The 23,696-nt window shown below is 32.7% G+C and overlaps 1 protein-coding gene across 2 annotated transcripts in view; it reads left to right on the top strand.

The window, feature by feature from the left end:
• The first annotated feature begins 1,713 nt into the window (after window positions 1–1,713).
• LOC127698945 (nuclear RNA export factor 1-like) overlaps window positions 1,714–23,696 on the top strand; it is a 39,764-nt gene continuing 17,781 nt past the window's right edge. Inside the window, exons 1-12 of one of the 2 annotated variants that reach the window (XM_052202719.1) lie at window positions 1,714–1,853; window positions 5,336–5,461; window positions 6,048–6,174; window positions 11,798–11,871; window positions 12,157–12,224; window positions 14,582–14,665; window positions 15,219–15,323; window positions 15,770–15,844; window positions 16,240–16,309; window positions 20,781–20,869; window positions 21,584–21,691; window positions 22,609–22,718. In XM_052202719.1, coding sequence (XP_052058679.1) covers window positions 1,802–1,853; window positions 5,336–5,461; window positions 6,048–6,174; window positions 11,798–11,871; window positions 12,157–12,224; window positions 14,582–14,665; window positions 15,219–15,323; window positions 15,770–15,844; window positions 16,240–16,309; window positions 20,781–20,869; window positions 21,584–21,691; window positions 22,609–22,718 — 1,088 coding nt within the window. In that variant the 5' untranslated portion in view covers window positions 1,714–1,801. Of the gene's footprint in view, window positions 1,854–1,942; window positions 1,963–5,335; window positions 5,462–6,047; window positions 6,175–11,797; window positions 11,872–12,156; window positions 12,225–14,581; window positions 14,666–15,218; window positions 15,324–15,769; window positions 15,845–16,239; window positions 16,310–20,780; window positions 20,870–21,583; window positions 21,692–22,608; window positions 22,719–23,696 lie in introns of those variants that run through there. The other variant, XM_052202722.1, reaches the window with a different exon arrangement.

Raw genomic sequence — 23,696 nt, 5'->3', positions numbered from 1 at the left:
TGTATACATTTGGTTTTTTTTGTATTTTGTGTTGCACAATATTTATTTTCATCTTGTCTTTTGCAAACTTATTTATTTTCAGTTCTTACAAGGCCAAGTTATTCATTTTCAAAATCTTCCTCTCCTAGAAAATCAAATGATCGTCCCCTTATGACGTATAAGAATCTTTTTAATGAAGCCTGAACGTCGGAATAACATTGCCGCGACAGAAAACTGGCTTTCTCTTTAAAATAGCCAGAAAATAAACATAATCGCCGATAAATAACAGGTCATGCCGGGGAGATGCATTGCCGGGCGATAAAAGAGGGCGATTGAAAATCGATGTTCAAAGATAGACATCTTAAATAAAGGCGTTGAAAATGAGAGACAAGTTCATCTGAAAAACGTTCTGTCACCCAAGTCTGAGTAAAGCATATGAGAACTCGGACGGCTTTAATATCTCAAATATTGGTATTTTTTTTATTATTTTGCCCATTATATTCGGACATAAGACAAGAAATGATAATATCATTTGGAAGCCTACAATTAACAGTACCAATAGACACCGAATTGCTATTAAACGGCTCAAATATGATTTCAATTGAAGAAAACATTAGTTTATTTCTCATGGTGCAAAGGTTCATTATTAAATCTAAAAGGTTTACAAATAATAATTCACACAATATACCTGTAAGCATTTTATCTTATCAGTTGCATTTTTTCTTCTTCTTCAGTTTATTATGTTATGTAACTCAACTGACATTATCAATACTTTTATTATGTAACAGAGCATATGTATTTTTGATTTATTTGAGTATATTGTATCTAATTTAACAAGGAGACAGATTGACATAAGCACTTGTTGTTTGTTTCTGAATCCTTTTGTGAATTTAAATATATATTGTAATTGTATAATTCATAATAAAATATTGTTTACACTAAATATTGGTATTAATATTACTATAGGCAGATACATAAATATTGTATATGCAACGGGACACTAGGGTATATTTGATGGACTGAAATTACTGTCTTAACATTTTTTCTTTAACTCTAGCAAGGTTTTGTTCTAAAAATTAACTTTCCAAAGTGTATTATAGTAATCTTAGGTATCTTGAAAAACGGGGCTACTCAGTATTGTCGCCTATTGGGAAATTAATTGTTTTTTAAGTTGTAATGTTTCTGCAGGTATCTTTGATGAGTTTTATTCACTTTATTAGAAAGCACAAAATTTACATGAAGTATAAATACAACCATGCACTGTAGCTCAGAAAAGCTTAGAGTTGAAGTTGTAAAAGAGAGGCAAAAGATACTAAAACGGGGACATTCAAACTCAGTGGTTAAAAATAAACCGTCGTGACAACGCCATGCCTAAAAAAGAAAATTACCAAAAGACAAACAACAGTACACATAACACAACAGAGAAAACTAAAGACTGAGCAACACGAACCCCACCAATAACTGGGGGTGATCTCAGGTGCTCCGGAAGGGTAAGCAGATCCTGTTTCACATGTCACGGGCATCCATCATATTGCTCATTTTAGTACAAACCCGGTGATAAATCTAATTCGGTAGGTCACCTTCGGGGAAAAGGGGACGGGATTGGAACATATCCGTCATCTGTGAAACAGTGTTACAATAACACATATGGTTTCGTGTTGTTACGGTATATAGATATTTTGGATACGGAATAGAATCCGTCATTGCTTCAAATTTATTGAATTTACGCATGAACAAATGACGTAGACGGCAAAGCACATTTTCCAACCATACGGCAATTTTTCACAGATAACACCTAGGACTAAAAAGAAAGAGAATAATTATGAGCCACTTTAAAGTTACCACAAATCGTGATGGCAGACGTTCATTTGGAGGTTTTTATTATATCGCTACATGTCTTTGACTTTGAAGGGTTTAACACGGAGAAAACAGGTTGGGGAAGATCCTTTAAATTATATAGATGGGTATTATACCAAAAATAAGGTATCAGTTTATAGTGATAACAAATCAAATTTCATCATGATAGCTGTCATGGCGCAAATATTCATAAAAATGGCAACATGTTTCCCTTTAAGATCATAGTTCAAATGAGAACTGAATACAAAGATGATGGCCTCCAAAATTGGCAAAAATCCTACTTTCTGAAGACATTTATCCTGTCTCCTGATGTCACTGACGATATTTCAGCCATAGTGTTTGTAGACAAAATGTTGAACTTTACCTGAATGTTTGCTCCATGACAGAAAATATTTGTAAATCCAAGGTTTATATTTTTATCCCTGAAAATTGATACCCATTTTAAGGTACATAATACCAGAAGTCCATTACTAGATGAAGTGTGCAACCCGCTATATAGTAAGGCGATCACGTTGTCCCCGTACTTCAAACTGTGATTGAAACAGGATTTGAGCGAGATTGCTATTAATAGTAACAAAAATCAATGGCCAAATTTTTTGCGATGCATTCTGGGTAGTGATAATTTATGCAAAACACCCTATAACTTAATTAGCACACAGTTGAAAATAATGTTTGACTATCGACGTGTTAATGAATAGCAGATCCTAGCATATTATATCAGTGTCATGAGTCGTTATGATGGTTTTGATATTAAATGATAAATATGTTTGTATAATTTATCAATTTAAAAACTACAGTTATAACCGTAGAAAAATTGTCAGACGGAACTAAAAAGCTCACTTCTTAATACAATAAACGTTTGGTTTTAGAGTTAATTGTGAAAAAATGCCATTAAAAAAAGTTGGCAAGGAAAAATTAGGTCGGAGAATTGAGTATCCATATACAGTACAAGTAACACTGGATTAGGAATGAGTTTAATAGGAATAAACATTCTGTTATATTTATTTGAAGAATATATGTTACGAATTACAAATTTCAAGAAATAAGTTTTTTTAAAAGTTACACGGGAATTCTGCAGATATAACCATTCTTAGCAAAATTAACAAATTGTACCCTCAATTTTGAAAAAAAAAAGGGAAATTTAGTTGTATACCCTTTTTTCAATTTTGAATATCTTCGATCCTGCGTAACTGAGATCTTGACGGTTATACTACCGCGGATGATGGTGTGGACGAACAAAGGTTATCTTTTCAGTCAGATATTGTTACATTTATCCGTTAAAATACATGTAAAAAATGCCGTTCACAACACTTGCGTTCGACGTATAATTTTATAGGTTAAAATTGTAGGACAAGTTGCGATCATGATCACGATCTTCATAAAAAAATGAGTAATAAATATATATTCTTTATTTAAGTAAACTTCATACAGAAATATGACGAAGTCTTACTTCAAAAACCTATAGCTGTAGTTTAATTTGTTCAAATACTAAATCAATCTCAAGGGTAAAGTTGGGCTGTAAAGAAATAAAGTATTCCCTGGAATTTTCCGGTTCCAACAGTAAAACCCTTTCTTACAAGTGTGGGATGTATACATTAATAGCAGCTGCGTCAGGTCGGATTAGGGACTTTAAATCCAGTACCTCTCGTATTCAGGATGAATGTTACGATCTCTGATGTTAAACATAACACTTGCGACAACTCTTTGATGGGAAATGCATGATATATTTGCCACTGAACGTAAAGCTAGCAACTTACGATAAATAAAAACTTTAATCCGCATGATCTACAGATGACTTCAGTCTTGTGAGTATATAAAAAAAATAAAGGAATATTACACGCTGCACCACTGACTCACGTATGTATCTTATGATGGCGAACGTAATGACGGACAGACAGAAGAAGAGTATGTCTCTTAACTTAAAATAGATAAAAAACATGAAACTTTTGAAATTTGAAATTGTTTCGAAATTCATCTGAAGCAACAAATGATCTACAGATGACTTCAGTCTTGTGAGTATAAAAAAAAAAAAAAAGGACTATTACACGTTGCAGCACTGACTCGCGTATGTATCTTATGATGGCGAAGGTAATGACGGACAGACAGAAGAAGAGTATGTCTCTTAACGAAAAATAGATAAAAAAACAATAGACTTTTGAAATTCGAAGTTGTTTCGAAGTCATCTGAAGCAACAAATGGTTGGATATTTTTGACAAATGTATTTCGGTAGAAGCGAAGAAAAATCCTGTCTTGCTTATTCATCACCGTATATAGCTTCCTTAAGTAACCGAGACATAATTCGTCAACACAACGTTCTATTTAAAAAAAGAGGCAATTATGATTATATTTTGACAAAAACAGCTATATCTTTTAAATAGACGATACATTTTTAGTCCGACACGGCAGATTTTATAGTTCTCAATTGCCTTTGCGCGATGAAAAATGGTACCAATGTATTCGTTTATAAAATTTTATATCATTTTCTAAATGTTGAATAATTAAAATGAAGTTAAATAACTGGCAATAAGAAACCACCGCACTAATTCGGCTATCTTCATTAACAACAAACTGTTTATTAATCAAACACTCAAGGATACTAATTAACAGCTATCTGTTTGATGATAATATTTGTACCCATGATTCCATAGTTATAAAACGAGATTTGGGAGTACCACATATGGGGCTTTCCACTGATAATGGGGACATCGTGATCGCCTTACTATATAGTACAGCTTGCACACTTCGTCTAGTAATGGACTTCTGATAATACCCATAAATGAACATAGTACTCATTTATGAGGATCCTCCCAAAGCTGTAAAACTTTGCACATAAAAAATTGTTTGGGTCTATGGTCAGGTATTCATTCCTTTTAGGGTGTATGTGACAGGAGCGATTTTCTGATTTCAGCTTACAAAGAAAGGGAAATTGTCAAGGAAAAAATATACTTTAAATTCCGAAATATTGCGAGCATTCATTATTTCGATTTTTGAAGAAATGACAAAAATGCGAGATTAATAATGGCGATTTTAGAGAAATCAGCATACAGATAATTGTATGTATGAGATATCAGAATGCAAGTACTTATTATTATGATGAGTGTAGTCCTCCATGCAAAGGGTGTCCTTTAAGTGTAGACAATCGCTCTGAGAATACTGTCAGACCATTGTCATCTATGAAATATTCAGTATGGTTCAGAGAGTAGTTCTTGCTGAGTAGAAATTCTCTTACTTGTGTTATCATATTTGAGAAATGGATGTAAATTTTTTTTAAATGAAACATGGAAACCATACAATGTAGAGGTGCCATATGAATTTCTCATACCTTTGTCTTAAATCAAGTTGTGATATATTGATGACTATGGATTATTTCCAGATATTTTGATTTAATGGTTTTTTTTCATACTGTGCTAGCTTATCACAGTTGGTAATTGCTTGGCTGCAATATTTATTCCTATGACATGTATGAAATAAAAATAACTTTAATATTTTGTATATTTAGAACATGATGACCGATGGACAGACAATGGCAGAGGTGGTCATGGTGGTGGACAAAGAACATTTGGAAAAAGAGGTGGAAGGAAGAGCTATGGGGGCTTTAATAGAGGAAGTGGTTACAACAGAGGTGGTATGTAGTCTTAAGATATTTAAAAGCATGAAATTTTCTTATTCCTGTTTCAAGAATGAAGTCTTATTGCATGTATTGTATTCTGTTGTCCTTAAACAATGTTATATATGAGAACTTATTATTATTATTATTAAAGTTTGCTTTAACAGATTTTTTTTTCACAGTGTTTAATTTTAAGAAGGCATACTCATTATTGAGTTATCATCATGATCAAGAAAGGCAAATGTGACATATTTGCCTTTCCAGAAATATGAAATCAATAAAAAATTGTCAATTTCTAGGGCATCTCATGATCATGATGCCAAACTTATCTTGGGGAAATTTTGCCCAATATTTAGTTCCTCAAAGAGTTACTTCTGATACTTAAGATTTTGAGATATGTTGCTCCAATTTTATGAATTTTGAGACTTTGATTTCTAAACAATTATCTACCCTGAAGGTGTTCTGTAGTGTAAGCAACTATTTGGTTTACAATGGTTTAGATTGAGTTGAACTTTGTTCCAATCCAATAAGCTATAGATGATCTGGTATTATTTAGTGACAGAAAGGCAGAAGCTAATGAGAAAAATAATGTTAAATTTTGAAGGAAGACCAGATAGATCTAGAGGAAGAGGTAGAGGATTCAATCATGGCCCTGGACCCAGAAGTAGATTTGATGATGAAGGAGATGTAGATATGGGAGGTAACTCCGGTGGGCCATCCACATCAAGATAGTAAGTGTTATTGTACTATATTTGAGTGTTTTACTTTTGTTCGGTTTGTTTTGATTTAAATTTATGGTGACACAGCCAATACAAATGTATCATTCATGTACATGACAGTTCCCTATATAAGCAGATAATTTGAAAATAGTAGAAATGAAATGTGTTGATTTACATATCTATATTTTATTATTAGTCCCCTACCGACGAAGTCGAAGGGGACTTTAGGTTTGCACTCCGTCCTTCTGTCTGTCAGTCCGGCAAATCAGTTTTCCACACTTTTTAGCTCACCAGGGCCCGTCAGGGCCCCATGTGAGCTTATGCCATCACTTGGCGTCCGTCGTCTGTCGTTGTCGTCTGTCATCGTAAACTATTTCAAAAATCTTCTCCTCTGAAACTACTGGGCCAAATACCTTCAAACTTTAACTAAATGTTCCTTAGGGTATTTAGTATATATTGTATCCGAAGTTTTGATCCATCGACAAACATGGCCGCCATGGCTAAAAATAGAACATAGGGGTCAAATGCAGTTTTTGGCTTATATCTCAAAAACTAAAGCTTTTAGAGCAAATCTGACATAGGGTAAAATTGTTCAATTGGTCAAGATCTATCAGCTCTGAAATTTTCAGACGAATCGAACAACCCATTGTTGGGTTGCTGCCACCGAATTGGTAGTTTAAACAAAATTTTGCAGTTTTTTGTTATTATTTTGAATATTATTATAGAAATATATATAAACTGTAAGCAGCAATAATGTTCAGCAAAGTAAGATCTACAAAAAAGTTAATATGAACAAAATTGTCAATTGACTCCTTAAGGAGTTATTGCCCTTTAAAGACAATTTTACACAATTTGTTCATCAAGTTTGCTAACATTTAAAAATCTTCTCCTCTGAAACTACTAGGCCAATTACCTTCAAACTTTAACTAAATGTTCCTTAGGGTATCTTGTTTATAAATTGAATCCGGAGTTTGTATCCATCGACAAACATGGCTAAAATTAGAACATAAGGGTCAAATGCAGTTTTTATACGTTTTGCGGTCGTATATTGGTATGACGTTGGCGTCGTCGTCGTCGTCCGAAGACACATTGGTTTTCGCACTCTAACTTTAGTTTAAGTGAATGGATCTCTATGAAATTCTACCATAAGGTTCAATACCACAAAAGGAAGGTTGGGATTGATTTTGGGGGTTATGGTACAAACAGTTAAGGAATTAGGGGCCAAAAAGGGACCAAAAATAAGCATTTTTGTAACTTCCAGACATAACTTGTGTGTTAGTGTATGGATCTCTCTGACATTGTACCACAAGGTTCCATATCACACAGGGAATGCTGGGATTGATTTTGGGGGTAATTGCCTCAATATATTAGGAATTAGGGGCCAAAAAAGGGGCAAAAAACAAGCATTTTTCTAGTTTCATGACAATAACTTGTGTGTAAGTGTATGGATCTTTCTGAAATTGTACTACAAGGTTCCATATCACAAAGGGAAAGCTGGAATTGAGTTAGGGGGTAATTGCCCAAAACGTTTAGGAATAAGGGGCCAAAAAGGGGCCAAAAATAAGCATTTTTCTAGTTTCCAGACGATAACTTGTGTTCAAGTGTATGGATCAACCTGAAATTGTACTGCAAGGTACCATACCACAAAGGGAAGGCTGGGATTTAGTTATGGGTGATGAATCATAAGGGGGTTCAAAAAATTTTGGGGGGAGATTTTTTTTTTTTCCTTTTTTTCTATTTTTCCTTTTTTTTTTCTTTTAAAATTTTCCATTTTAAGTTGGTTATTTCTGTTTTATATTTAAAAGCAAATAATAATGATATGGTAGGAGATACACACCAAACAGGATGTGTAAATTATTATATAATAAGTATTGTACAAAAGCAAGAAATTTTCAATTGCACAGTATTGCACAATAGCAAGAAATCTTCAATTGCACAGTATTGCGCAATAGCAAGAAATCTTCAATTGCACAGTATTGTGCAATAGCAAGAAATATCCAATAGCACAATATTGCACAATAGCAAGAAATTGTCAATTGTACAGTATTGCGCAATAGCAAGAAATATTCAATTGCACAGTATTGTGCAAAAGAAGATACTTCGTATAAATTGCTTATTTCTTGACCAATTTCAATGGGGTTTTATTCTTGAATTCTTGGGGTTCTTTAATATGCTGATTCTAACCGTGTATTAAGTTTTTGGATTTTGGGCCCCGTTTTTAAATTGGTCCACATTGAGGTCCAAAGGGTCCAAAATTAAACTTTGTTTGATTTCATCAAAAATTGAATTATTGGGGTTCTTTGATATGCCGAATCTAACCGTGTATTTAGATTCTTAATTTTTGGTTCCGTTTTCAAATTGGTCTACATTAAGGTCCAAAGGGTCCAAAATTAAACTTAGTTTGAATTTAACAAAAATTGAATTCTTAGGGTTCTTTGATATGCTGAATCTAAACATGTATTTAGATTTTTGATTATGGGCCCAGTTTTCAAGTTGGTCCAAATCGGGGTCCAAATTAAACTTTGTTTGATTTCAACAAAAATTTAATATATGGGGTTCTTTGATATGCTGAATCTAACCATGTATTTAGATTTTTGATTTTTGGGCCCCATTATCAACTTTGTCCACATTGAGGTCAAAAGGGTCCAAAATTAAACTTTGTTTGATTTCATCAAAAATTGAATTCTTGGGGTTCTTTGATATGCTGAATCTAACCATGTATTTAGATTTTGGATATTGGACCATAATAGGTGAATGTCCAATTTAAAATTTTTAAGTTCTTAGACCACATTCATTCTGTGTCAGAAACCTATGCTGTGTCAAATATTTAATCACAATCCAAATTCAGAGCTGTATCAAGCTTGAATGTTGTGTCCATACTTGCCCCAACTGTTCAGGGTTCGACCTCTGCGGTCGTATCAAGCTGCGCCCTGCTGAGCATTTTATTGGCTTATATCTCAAAAACTAAATCTTTTAGAGCAAATGTGACATGGGGTAAAATTGTTTAATTGGTCAAGATCCATCGGCCCTGAAATTTTCAGACGAATCGAACAACCCATTGTTGGGTTGCTGCCACCGAATTGGTAGTTTTAACAAATTTTGCAGTTTTTTGTTATTATTTTGAATATTATTATAGATATATATAAACTGTAAGCAGCAATAATGTTCAGCAAAGTAAGATCTACAAAAAAGTTAATATGACCATAATTGTCAATTGACCCCTTAAGGAGTTATTGCCCTTTAAAGACAATTTTACACAATTTGTTCATCAAGTTTGCTAACATTTAAAAATCTTCTCCTCTGAAATACAGGTGAGCGATTCAGGCTCTTGAGAGCCTCTTGTTTTCTTCATGCTTGAAGATATTGATTTGATATTTGGTATATTGTTTTATCATGACAAATTACAGATCAAGTTCGAATTTTGTTCTGGTCTGATAATTTTGTGCAGAGTTATGGTCCTTGGACTTGGAAAATTCACTCAAATATTCAGTTTTCCGCACTTTTTTTCTTCATTCTTGAAGATATTGATTTAATAATTGGTACATTGTTTTATCATGACAAGTTTCAGATCAAGTTCGAATTTTGTTCCGGTCTGATGATTTTGTGCAGAGTTATGGTCCTTGGACTTAAAAAATTCACTCAAATAATCAGTTTTCCGCACTTTTTTTCCGTCATGCTTGAAGATATTGATTTGATAATTGGTATATAGTTTTATCATGACAAGTTACAGACCAGGTTTGAAGTTTGTTTCGGTTTGATGATTTTTTGCAGAGTTATGGTCCTTGGACTTAGAAAATTCACTTAAATTATCAGTTTTCCGCACTTTTTTTCATCATGCTTGAAGATATTGACTTGATATTTGTTATATAGTTTACACCATGACAAGTTATAGATCAAGTTAGCATTTTGTTCCAGTACAATTAATTTTTAACCGGTAAGGGACTATGTATTGCCATGTAATACTCTCAGAATGCTTGTTAATTTATATATGAACTGAGAACAGACCATTGATTTTTATACACAGTATATATATTTTTTTGTGAAAAGTTTTCTGTAGTTTTTAGAATTTTATTGTCAGATTTAAGTAATTTTTTCACATGTTGTACCATAACTTGAGTTTGCTTGGATTGATTTACTGACAACTTTACATAATTAAAATAAAAGACATTTTTTAAATGTCGTACTTCTAAATATCCAATTTTATTTTTGTAACAATTTCAATATGCACAATATCATGCGCTCTTGCATCTTCGTTAGCCAAGGGTTACGATCCAGTCCCTTCCTCTCCGCCCTTTGCAGATTAAGCCAACATTTGTGATAACAATGTTGCACCATCTACCGGTAAATAAAAGTCATGCCCATTCCTACTACATCACTCTTGACCAATGGCAGCACTTCTTGAACTCTCTTCAGTGTTGAGGTGTAAAAATGGTTGCGTCTAGTATTTACATACATCGTAAAGCTGGAACCGAAAAATATACATTGACATTCCAACATTTGCGCAAGAAACATACCCAAGAACTTCTATTAGTTGATTAAGAACTTTAAAATTGTCACTAAATGTCGTCGTATGTTTTGATGGTAAAGACATGTTGCACAATCAGCATGTGGCAATTGTTTATTTACATTTTCTACATTTACACGTGATCAAGGGCGCTTCTTGATTGGATGCAGCCAGTTACAACTGCGGCCAATGGAAATCATTGCCTCGTGGATCCAAAATTCTATCTTAATCTGCCAAGGGTGGAGAGGAGGGACTGGATCGCAACCCTTGGCTGGCAAAGATGGCACTCTTGGCACAGCTGTTTATTAGAAAGGCAGTACAAAGGAAATCACCTTAGTTTATCTCTGATGTAAATTTGATTTGTACTAAGCACAAAAGGATGGAAAATCTTGATGGTTGCATTTCTATTTCTCAGCTATGAACTATTATATACCAAACAATGCAGGATAACTGGTATAAAAATAAGAAGATGTGGTATGATTGCCAATGAGACAACTATCCACCAAAGTATAAATGAAGTGGATGTAAGCAAATATAGGCAACTGTACAGCCTTTAATAAAGAGAAAAACCCATACCGTATAGTCGGCTATTAAAAGCCCTGACATAAGAATTGTGAAACAATTCAATTGAGAAAACTAGCCCTTATTTATAACAAAACAATTTACAAAAAACAAACATGACAGACATGAACCAACGACAACCACTTAACTACAGGCTCCTGGCTTCGGACAGGCACATAAAGAATGTGACAGGGTTAAACATGTTTGCTGGCGCCAAACCCTCCCTCTAACCTGGGAAAGTGGTGTACAAAATAGGAACAAACTAATCCATTTAAAAAAAATGTTCTTCTTAGTGACTGACTGTATACATAAACCCAGTGTTTTTATGATAAACTTAGTACAAACTTGACTCCAGTGTTTTACAGGAACTTGGTATGACATGAATTTAGTGTTCAAAATAAGGATTGTTTATAAACACACACCGATTGACTTTCAAAAAGTCTTATTTTAAGTACAATCAAGTGTTCTTAACAAGGACTGAGTGTCAATGCACTGCTATTTGGGGTTGTTGTCTATAAATGTTTTAATGAAACAAAATTAAATCTGCATGTTTACTCTCATCAATTTCAGTACACCTTATGGAAACAACAGAAGAGGAGACAGAAGAAAAACTTACGGAAGAGACAGAGATACACAAGCATCAAGTAAGATTTGATATTTTTCATAGAGACTTAAATAAAGAAGTATCAAGAAGGATATGCTATCTCTCTTACAAAGAAATACACAATTATATCTAGATTATTAGAGGTGTCCTATGAATCACCCAACATGGTAGATGGCTAAAAATAGAACAATGGGGTAAATCACATGTTTAATCTGTAATGTTTCATAGTCATACTGATGAAGGAATTTGTTTTCTTAGTTCTCCATTGATAAGTTTCATATTTTGTGTGTAAATGAAGTTTAAAAAATCTAATGTCATCTTTTAGGTGCAGATAAATATAAAAAGATGGGATTGCCTGTGAGAGGTTCAGACAATCAGTGGTATCGTGTACTGGTAAGTTATTTTTATTCAAGGGCCAATTTTGACAGGAAGTGATGTTAAATCCTCATTATTATTATGGATTCTTTTATATGCAATGAATATTTGTTGAATTAAAGATTTTGTTGCTGAAAAAGGGCTCATACATTCATATTACAAAATGGTCTAAATTTAAAGCTTAACCCACCATTTTCTTCAGAAAATGTCTGTACCAAGTCGGGAAAATGACAGTTGTTTTTCACTCGTTCCGTTGATTAATAACGTTTGATTTTGTCAGTTTTTATGGACTTTCCCCTCTTTGAATTTACCTTGGAGTTTGGTTTTTATGTTATACTTTTTTGTCTCGCCTTGACGGAGTCAAAAAGCGAGACATAGGTATGCTGTTTCCGGCGTCGGCGGCGTTGGCGTTGGCATTGGCTATGGCGGCGTCAACGATGTATAAGTTTGTGATTAGGTCTAGTTCATGGTGAACCACTAGTGGTAGGTCAATGATATTTGGTATGCAGTTGTATTAGCATTGGCACATCTCATTACCATGGAGATTATTTGGCCCCGCCCCCTCAGTCAAGGTCTATTGACTTTGAAACTTTTCATAGTTTACATGTATTAGTTTGTGATTAGGTCAATTTATGGGGAACCACTTGTGGTAGGTCAATGATATTTTGTATGCAGTTGTATAAGCATTGGCATATCTCATTTCCATGGAGATTATTTGGCTCCGCCCCCTTAGTCATGGTCCATAGACTTTGAAAATTTTGCTAAGTTAACATGTATTAGTTTGTGATTAGGTCAGTTCAAGGGAAACCATTAGTGGTAGGCCAATGTTAATTGTGTTCAGTTGTATAAGCATTAGCACATCTCATTTCCATGGAGAATATTTGGCCTCGCCCCTTAAGGGTCATGGTCTATTGACTTTGAAACTTTTGCTTAGTGTACATGTATTAGTTTGTGATTAGATCAGTTTAAGATGAACTGCTAATGTTAAGTCAATGATATTTGGTATGCAAATGTATTGGCATTTGCAAGTATCGTTTCCATGGAGATTATATAGCCCCACCCCTGATCATGGTTCATTGACTTTGAAACTTTTACATAGTTTACAAGTTAATGTTTGTGTTTAGGTTTGTTTAAAGGGAACGACTTATAATAAGTCAATGGTATTTGGTATGCAGTTGTATTAGCATTGGCACATCTCATTCCATGGAGATTGTTTAGCCATGTACGTTCAGTCATGGTTCATCGACTTTGAATATTTGCATAACTTACATGTTAAAGTATTGCTATTTTAATTTCAACATTTGCATTATCAAAATTACAAAAAGGCGAGACATATCTCTGTGATAACAGTTTATTAATTGAAAAATTTGAATTCTATTTATAAATTGCTCCTAATACGTACTTGAATTTTATAATTGTTTTAAATGAAATCTGCTTAATTTTTTTTAAAGCTCTCATACAATAGCATGTTTAATAACAAATGTTGGTTTGTTTGACAACTTTATTGGTATGTTTCCTCATGCATTGTAATTGATATTAACACATTGATGATATAATTTGTTCAGTCAAATCTTTGTAGTCTCTTTGACTAGACTGAAGCTGCATCTATGTCATTGGCTGCAAGTATCAATTCAAAATGTATTGATTTTGCAAACCTCCTAACTATCTTTGCAAGCAGATGAATTGAACTTTTTAAAAATGTTTCTGTAATGACCTACAAAATTTCACTGTGAAAGGAAGTTGTTTTTTTATAAAAAGGTCAGTTAATTAATTGCCTCAAAACTGAAGGATTCTACTTTATCAGTGTGAAACAATGCAACAGAAAGGATGATGGATGGCTGTTTTACATCCAGTGGCAAATATAATTCATATTTAGAGTGAGAACATGATAAATATGATATGAATAAAAAGCCTGCTTTTTACTTGACCAACAGGCTGAGCTGGATTCTTTATGTGCTAGTTCACAAAGTAACAGTCTGCAGGAAGACATGTCAACCTACTGGGACACCTTATTCTGACTCCGAGCCGACAAGTATTTGCTCTTACTCTTAAATGCCACATGCTTAGTGGAGAAGCAGCAAATACCAACTTTCAAGTCTTTGGTTTGACCTGGCCAGGGTTTCCATCCATGACCTCCCACACTTGAGGCAAGCACACTATCACTAGACCACAGAGGTGGTTCATCAGAAAGGAAAGATAGACAATCTAATGTTATGAAATACAAAAAAAATGAGAAATAAGTTGTGACTTGAGACAGTTAAATGTAGTAGTTATGTGCTTGTTCACACTATATCATATGTTTGATAATGTCTTTTACCAATATCCTTTCTAAAACAATGGAGGTTAAAGTTATAGATATATATCATTATTAACAGATACCTTTCGGAAAGAAAGCAGGGAAAGAAGGACTATTAAAACTTCTGAATGACAATCTGGATGTGCCATTTATCCCAGTTTGTGTAAGTTGTACTTTCTTTATTTTCATCATTTGTACCAACAAAATGCAGTACATGCAAACATCTGTTTGTATTTGTATTTGTTGTAGTTTACGGTTTTAGTAACATTGTTTCCACTGTAACTTATGCATAGGAAGTTTATATAATAATGCCTTTTCATTTTACATTTATTATTTCTGACTTATACTGTAGTAAGGTTTGTTCTATTTAAAAAATGATTAATTGTTTCAAACAATGTGACTCCAAACATCTTAATGAGATTACCAACATATTTTTATGAAATGTTCTGTTGAGGATAAAACCCTTAAGAGGGAACAGATTATTATCAGTTAGGATTTTTCAGTTTATGAGTTTCAGAGTAAAGGCCATGGAAAAAAATAAAGGCTTTTAAGATTCAAATGTGAATATTGGAATGCGCATGTTGTATAAGTATAACAGTTTTTAAAAGCATGATTAGGTGTCTGTATCTCAAACAATTTTGATAAACTCTTAATTTGTTGAATATTTTATGTAACTAAAGATTTTTTGATATATTTATATTTTTGTTGACTTTCAGTTTCATTTTGAACAAGAGAAAGCTGTTTTTCATATACAAGACAGACAAGCATCAGAATCTCTGAGAAGACTTAGTAATAGACTTACTATGCCAAATGGTTTTAAAGTAAGGAAATCTAATTTTACTTTTAATTAACAATGTAAAACAAAAATTGTTACCATTTAACTAGTGTTAAAATTTAAAGAAATATTCTACACTGCTATTTTCATCTGTAAGATAACTGTTCAAGTTGTTAATTTGATTTGAATTCTACAAGAAGATTAATTGTTATCATGTATGCATATGTTATTATTTACGGAAATTTAACAATTTATGCTTTTGTTTGATATAAATATAGATAACTTTGGAGACATATTTATATGATTGCCTGAAAAAAAAGCTATTGTTTTAACCACATAATATCCAGACATTATATAAAAAAAAGCATTAAAACAACTATTAAATAAGTTCTGATAATCATATAAATCTCAGCTGTTCCATAAAAAAAAGTGAACTGCATGATGTCATTGAAGTATATATTATAAACTCATTGCAATTTTTGTATATTATAGATGATTGTGATAGCAAAACCAAGTGGTCCACCATCTGTATTTACTTTGGATGAAGAGGGCATAGAAAAACTCAAAGTAAGTATGAACATACTTAAAGCAAAGTATTTGGGTTATATGGATTTAGATGAACTTTTGTATGCATTTAGAACTTGTTGAACTGCATCTGATAATTAAAAAAAAAAGATATATGAAGCATTTATAAGTGCAGAGATACAATCAATTAAAAATATGTTTATAATGTCTATAAATGTATAGAATAAACATGAAAAGCAATGGAAAATATACATTTCTCACTCAGAATATTTGTTCACGGAATTTTCATTTAAAAATATATGTTATTGCTGTAAATATTTCTGTTTAAATGACTATGTAGACAGTTTATTAACTTCTAGACTTCTTTTGGTTATTTATGTTGAGTTGCTGTCTCATAGGAATAGATCCCATGTCTTTAATTTACATAATTGTTTCAGGTGTGTATGAGTAGCAGATATGATCCAGCTACAAAGGCTCTTAACCTCAGCAATCTCTATAATGATGCAAGTAAGTATAACAAAAATTAAACAATACAGAGCCTTACAACCCAACATGTTTTGCAGTGTAGTATGATTTAGAAATCTACATTTGTAATTGAAAACTTTATAAGGGGCTTTTACAGTTGATTGTTTTAGACACTATGTCTTCACAGGTAGTTTTTGTGGTAGTTCAATTTTTGTAGTTCATGGTCAACATCAAATCACAGAAATTAAAAACCGCTTAAAAAATACAAGAATGAAAAGTATGGCTGTTCTAAAATTAGATTTCTAATGATTTAGATGCATTAATACTTTGTATGTTTGAAATGTTTCAGATATGACTTAGAAGATGCTAGAAGTTGACATTTGTGATTAAAGTCATAATGACTGCATTTTGTCTTATCATATTGATAAGGTCCTGTCCAGGACTCATGGCCATTAGTTTTTGTCTTTTTTCTATGTTAATTTATGTTAATTTACAGCAAGTCCCCCCATTTTTGACAGCCATGCAGTCCATATATCTACATAAAAGTTTTTGACCTGGATGTTTGACCTTAGACATTTGACATTAAAAATTGACACAGGTCATTTAGTAATGCATATAATATACAATAGATTATTAGTCCCCTACCGACGACGTCGAAGGGGACTTTAGGTTTGCACTCCGTCCGTCTGTCTGTCTGTCTGTCTATCTGCCCATCTGTCAGTCCGGCAAATCAGTTTTCCAGACTTTTTTTCTTCGTGCTTGAAGATATTGATTTGATATTTAGTTTATTGATTTATCATGACAAGTTACAGGTCAAGTTCAATTTTCACGATTTTAGCTTTTCTCTTTGTTCAGTTAAAGCCCTTTCCCTAGAATTAAATTTTTGATGAAATACTTATTAATTAGTAGATTTCTGTTCAAAGGGAAATAACTCATTTCTTAAAAAGACGAAATGACATTTTGGATTTTTTTTCCTTTTCATTGGTAAATTGTTTGAAGAATTTACTGGTAGGTTTGTTTGTCATTCTTGAAGATATTGATTTGATAATTAGTATCACAGAATGCTTGTTATTATTCATGAGATACTGAAAGCTCAGAAATATTTGGGATGTTCTTATTATTCTGAAAATTGCAACAGAATATGTTTCACAAAAGTAAAAAATTGTCATTTTAAATTTTGATAGCATTATTTGTATGAAGCATTTCCTGAAATTGCATATATTAATCTCACATTTTTATACGACTGCAAAATTTTTGCGGTCGTATATTGGTATGACGTTGGCGTCGTCGTCGTCGTCGTTGATTTTGGAAGTTTTGGTCCCAACAGTTTAGGAATTAGGGGCCAAAAGGGTCCAAAATTAAACTTTGTTTGATTTCATCAAAATTTAACTATTGGGGTTCTTTGATATGCCGAATCTAACCGTGTATTTAGATTCTTAATTTTTGGTCCCGTTTTCAAATTGGTCTACATTAAGGTCCAAAGGGTCCAAAATTAAACTTAGTTTGATTTTAACAAAAATTGAATTCTTGGGGTTCTTTGATATGCTGAATCTAAACATGTACTTAGTTTTTTTATTATGGGCCCAGTTTTCAAGTTGGTCCAAATCGGGGTCCAAAATTAAACTTTGTTTGATTTCAACAAAAATTGAATATATGGGGTTCACGATATGCTGAATCTAACCATGTATTTAGATTTTTGATATTTGGGCCCGGTTATCAAATTGGTCCACATTGAGGTTTAAAGGGTCCAAAAGTGAACTTTATTTGATTTCATCAAAAATTGAATTCTTGGGGTTCTTTGCAGTGTTCTCCCCAGGATTTTTTTAAGGCGCAAAATTCAAGGGCGCGTAACTCTTTTTTTAGATTGAACGTTTGTGATCTGAAGCAATAAGTCATAAATCATGACATGCAATATGAATTATAATGCTTTGTGTTGTGTGTTTAATAATGCAGAGTATTAATGAATTACAAGAATATATATGTGAAATAAATTGATTTTAAACACAAAAGTTATTTATATTCAGTCAATTAATGAAGTCAAAATATAAATATTCATCTCTACTCTCTGCTCCTTCTAGGGATATTGTTTCAAGATAGTGTTATTTTGTTGGACAGTCTGTTCCTCAACTTTGTCTTTTTCCTCTTTAGGGTTAAAAATTAAACCCCCACTCACAATAACTTTTGCTTATACCCCCTTTAACATTTCTAAGCCATGAAAACTCAGTCAGCCACTTGTCATTGAAACCAGAAACATGATGTTTGCTTTTATCAATTGCTAAAACTTGAGCTTGGTTGGGATTAGGAGAAGCAATGAAATCTGCTTATACTGACAGTGTAGACGGAGGTGTATTCCCCTTTTCATTAGAAGTCATTGGTCTGAAAAAAACTTCTACTTCCATCATCTACCTTTTGCTTATAATTCACCCCTTTGTTATTTGCAGAGAACATGTTCATTCAGAATTAATAAAATCGAATGTGGTTAAGATATTTGGTATACAACTTTTTAAAACAATTTTTTTTTATAAATGAACAGCTGACCAGTTTCCGTAGTTTCACATTACGCTTCCATGCGTATTATTGTTTAATCCTATCTTTGGCAGATAGATATAAACGAAACTTTACAAATTCGTTAAAGTTAAAACCATTGAAATTATTTACCAGTGACATTATACAGAAGCTGCGGCGATTCTGTACCCGTGTTGATTGTCACATATTTCCCGACGCACGGATTCACGATCGGTGTTCAATGATCATTTTATTTCTAAAAATATGACAGTTTCAGACGAATTTACCTTGCAAGCAACATTTTTTCACTTTCTATTAAAGTAAATCAATCCTCGTTATCTTTAATTAAACTTTATTTTATTTTTTTCAACTACTAATACTTTCATTCATAGTTTTCATCGTAAATATCTTTAGCAATGTGTATTCAAATTTATCATGTGTATTCAACACGTTCATTGGTCGTGTTTAAATAGATTCTTCTTCTCGACCAATGAAAAAATTCGTTATATAAATGGTCAAGTGATCACACACACGATGCGTAAATACAATGTATTTGCGATCTATTTCTTCAATTTCTGCACTGAAGTTTTTAAAATTTTTAATTTTCTTCAAAAAATATCTATCTTCTTGATGATCATTTACGCTTTTACCTGATAACATAGTCCGATAAGGCTGAGATAAGCGTGGCTCAGGTAAAACTAAGTAACACTGACCGACCCATCAGCGGTGATCAGTAACTTGACAATTTTAACCAACATTTATAATGAAAATGTGAAAATTAACACGCTGCGGGATCAAGTATAAAGGGACAGCGGCCAATTAAGACGCTGCGGGATCTACAAAAATATTATGAAGGCGCTGCAGCACCGCAGCGTCATATTGGCCTGGGGAGAACACTGCTTTGATATGCTGAATCTAACCATGTATTTAGATTTTGGATATTGGAATACCACAAAGGGATTAAGAATTGTCTTTGGGAGTTATGGCTCAAACCATTAAGGAATAAGGTGCAAAAAAGGGGGGAAAAGGGTTTCCAGGTTAATGGACAATTACTTAAGTACAAAACATAGTTTAAAAGGCAGTGTAAGGTTGGTAATTGAAACTCATTTGAATATCTCACCTAAACTGCTTTTAAATTATGTATATTGGAAATTTGCCAAAAACTTTATTATTAATAAATTCCATTGGAAATTTGCCAATAACTTAAGTTTAATGAACTTCATTGGAAATTTGCCAATATAAAATGTTGCTGATGAAGCTTTTTGGTTTATCTCACCTAAACTGCTTTTAAATTATGTATATTGGAAATTTGCCAAAAACTTTATTATTAAATTTCTGATTTATATATAAAAGCAAATAATAATGATAAGGCAAGAGATACACACCAAACAGGAAGTGTAAATTATTATATTAAGTATTGTGCAATAGCAAGAAATTTTCAATTGCACAGTATTGCGCAATAGCAAGAAATCTTCAATTGCACAGTATTGCACAATAGCAAGAAATATCCAATAGTACAATATTGCACAATAGCAAGAAATCTTCAATTTCACAGTATTGCGCAATAGCAAGAAATATTGAATTGCACAGTATTGCGCAATTGCAAGAAATCTTCTTTTGCACAGTATTGTGCAATAGCAAGAAATCTTCAATTGAAATTTAATACAAATTTTTTAACCCATTTAACATTTTTAGATAATTCACCACATTTATTTTGTGTCAGAAACCTATATTATGTCAAAAATTTGATCACAATCCAAATTCAGACAGTATCAAGCTTGAATATTGTGTCCAAACTTGCACCAACTGTTCAGGGTTCGACCTCTGCGGTCGTATCAGGCTGCACTCAGCGAAGCGTTTTACTTGTTTTTTTGTTTAACAATTGCTATATGAAATGCACACAAAAAATTGTGATATTACAGTACTTAATTCCATGGATTCTTGGTTAGAAGTAAACCATGTACTCTTAATACGAGGCATGTAGTTTGAGATACATATTTCATTTCAGATCTTTCTCAAGAAAAAATTCATCTGGCATTGAACAAACAAACTGTCATGTCTCAAGTTTCTGATATCATAGGAGAAAACATACCAGAGGTAGGTTCATTTCACAGATTTCATTTTCCAACCAGATTCATTGAAGTCTAAACATATTTTCTTGCAACAGGTGGTTTGATTCTTTTTTTGTCCTAAAAAAAGTTGTTTAAAGAATATCTGGCATTTAAACCAAACTTGATGAGGTATAACAGTATGGAAATGTCACATGAATCAAGGTATTTAACTTGAGCAGCATAAAATTCAGAACCTAACAAATTTTTAGTTAAAAAACTCATATTAAACTCAGCAGTTGCTAGAAAGTTTGTGAACAAATTTACTAATATGGGTGTAAAATATTATGGTTATAGTAATTTCTATCCAGTTGATACACATTACAGTTAATGAATAATAAAACCTATATTAAAGGGCTCTAGAAAGTGGGCAACATTCTGGCAACTAGAAAGTGCAAAACTTTTTGACATCTAAAGAGTGGGCAACTTTTTATAACAAATTCATCATTTCAAGCTGAAGACAGCTCATATTGGTCAAGCATTTCAACTCTAGCAGTTCTATGCATAAACTACAACCCTTTTAGTGCAAAGAGTTTACAGTATTTTTATCTCCACATATTCCATTCACACAAATATCAGTAATACGAATATTAATATTGGTTTTTCTCTGTCATAGAAATGGTGTTCAAAATTTAATTGAATTGTTAATTTCTGTGTTTTCCTAATATCTTACATACCAAATCATGTTCTGAATGTTTTGCAGTTGGAAACCCTGGATGTGAGTGAGAACAAATTGATGGGTCTGGAAAACATGAGAGATCTTGTGAGCAAAGCTCCAAATGTAGTCAGACTAAACATAGGGAAAAACTTGGTAAATCATATATAGTTATAATACAATTGTCTCTACAGCTTTGATATATTGCTAAATTATAAATTATTGCATCCTATTTGACATGTGACATCGAAAAGACCTCTAAAAGGAAATCATGGTTACCTGTGTAAAAGTTCTGTTCAAATGGCAAAGTTGGTTTGTAATTTAATGTTAACAAGAGTGAAACTATTGTTCAGTGTAAACAATATTCATTTAATGAAGAAAAATACCCATCTGGTACAGAATGAATACACATAATAACAGATTAGATTCAGAATCAAGCTATAAGTGCTAATCTCCATCTGTCTTCTAATAAAGTAAAACATATATATAAAAAATCAATAACTCTTGCCCTAGTATGTAATAAAGATATTGTGAATTTGAGCTAAAATGTGTTCTTAAATGAAAAAGAGAAGAAATCAATTTGTTTTATTAGTTAATATCTAACACCGTTATGAATTTCTTAGGACGGACACAGACCTTATTGATTTGTAATGGAAAAAATTAATTAGTTTTTTTTTTCATGAGTCAGCTGATCAAAAGCTTCAGTGTTCACTTGAACCAGCAATCTTTGCAGTAATTCTTAATAGATATTTATTTTAGGTTGTTTATATCACTGAAAATGCCATCAAAATTAGATGAATTTAAGAGTAATGTAGCCCAACTGATTTATTATATGCACTAAGCTTTTAAAAGATTTGATCTGATAGGTTTGAAATGTCCATGATAGACATAGTGTATAAATGCATAGCATTTTGAAATCAACTTTATAATATATGTTCTTTTGTTAGTTTACTTCTTAATTTAGTGAGACAATCTCATCCTTGTGTAGAAGTGAACAATACAAGAGTACTTTGGGTTCATGATACCAGATTGTTCATATTTTGCAAAACGAGTGTACTCAATTTGTTCATCAGATCAGAGTCATAGAAGAATTGGAGAAGATCAAAGGCTGGAAACTCCAGGAGCTAATTCTAGATGGAAATGATTTATGTGATAGGTTTAAAGATCGGACAGCTTATATTAGGTAATAGGTGGCTATACTACAGGCCAGATGCCTGTTGAACACCAGCTGGATGGATTGGTATATCAATACTTGAGACATCCAGCTCACATCAAGGTAGTAATTATAATGTATCACACCAAGGATCATTTTACTTTAATGTAAATATAGAATTTTCTTGTATATCCCAATCATTATATTTTGAAAGAATATATAAGAAATGTGAAAGGTATATCATGGAATGGCTTGGAAAATAGTATCACAATATGTTGCTGGTTAAATGGCAGTATCGGAATTAGTACATCTGAATATATTTTAACATTCTTTTTAAAAGCAAAGATATTTCAGTTTCTAATTTTACAATTTTGGTCTGGTTTCTGTAAAAATAAGTCAAATCATCATTCATATTGGTGAATCAGACAAGATATTTTGACAAGCTGATTTCTTCAATGAAGTATGGATTATCTCATCAAATGTATTATGGGGCTGAGGCTAGATATTTGTTCTGTCAAGTGACACAGGTCTGCTTCCGATGACGGGTAAGATCTCCCAGAAAGGGAGACAACCTAAGACAGGGGCAGCTGGCACTTCACATGACATCCACAAGTATCATTGATATCTCAAACACATGCACGACTGCATACATAGTATCTCATAGAAGCTCAATGCCCCTAGAAACTTTTGATGTACATTTATTAGAATAACGTCTATAGAGGGGTGGTGAGTTTCAGGGTTTAAACCTCTTACAAAGATACCAGACCAATTTCACACTGTTATGAAGCAAATATAAAACCTTTTTGTATATGTTTCACAAAATTTGTCAGTACTGTCTAAAACATAGTTATTGCTGGCAGGCAGATTGGAGTGGATCAGTATAAGCTTTATGTAATTTCAAATAGAAATATGATATACATCTATGTAGTTTGGTCTGTAGTTGTCTCATTTACAATCGTACCACATCTTCTTTTTATATGTACAGTTTCTGAAATATGTTTGCTTATT

The sequence above is a fragment of the Mytilus californianus genome, unplaced genomic scaffold (genome assembly GCF_021869535.1).
Source record: "Mytilus californianus isolate M0D057914Y unplaced genomic scaffold, xbMytCali1.0.p SCAF_4, whole genome shotgun sequence".
In the NCBI taxonomy this organism is placed as follows: Eukaryota; Metazoa; Mollusca; class Bivalvia; order Mytilida; family Mytilidae; genus Mytilus; species Mytilus californianus.
The sequence above is the reverse complement of the archived record's forward strand: the minus strand, read 5'-3'. Positions and strand labels throughout refer to the sequence as shown.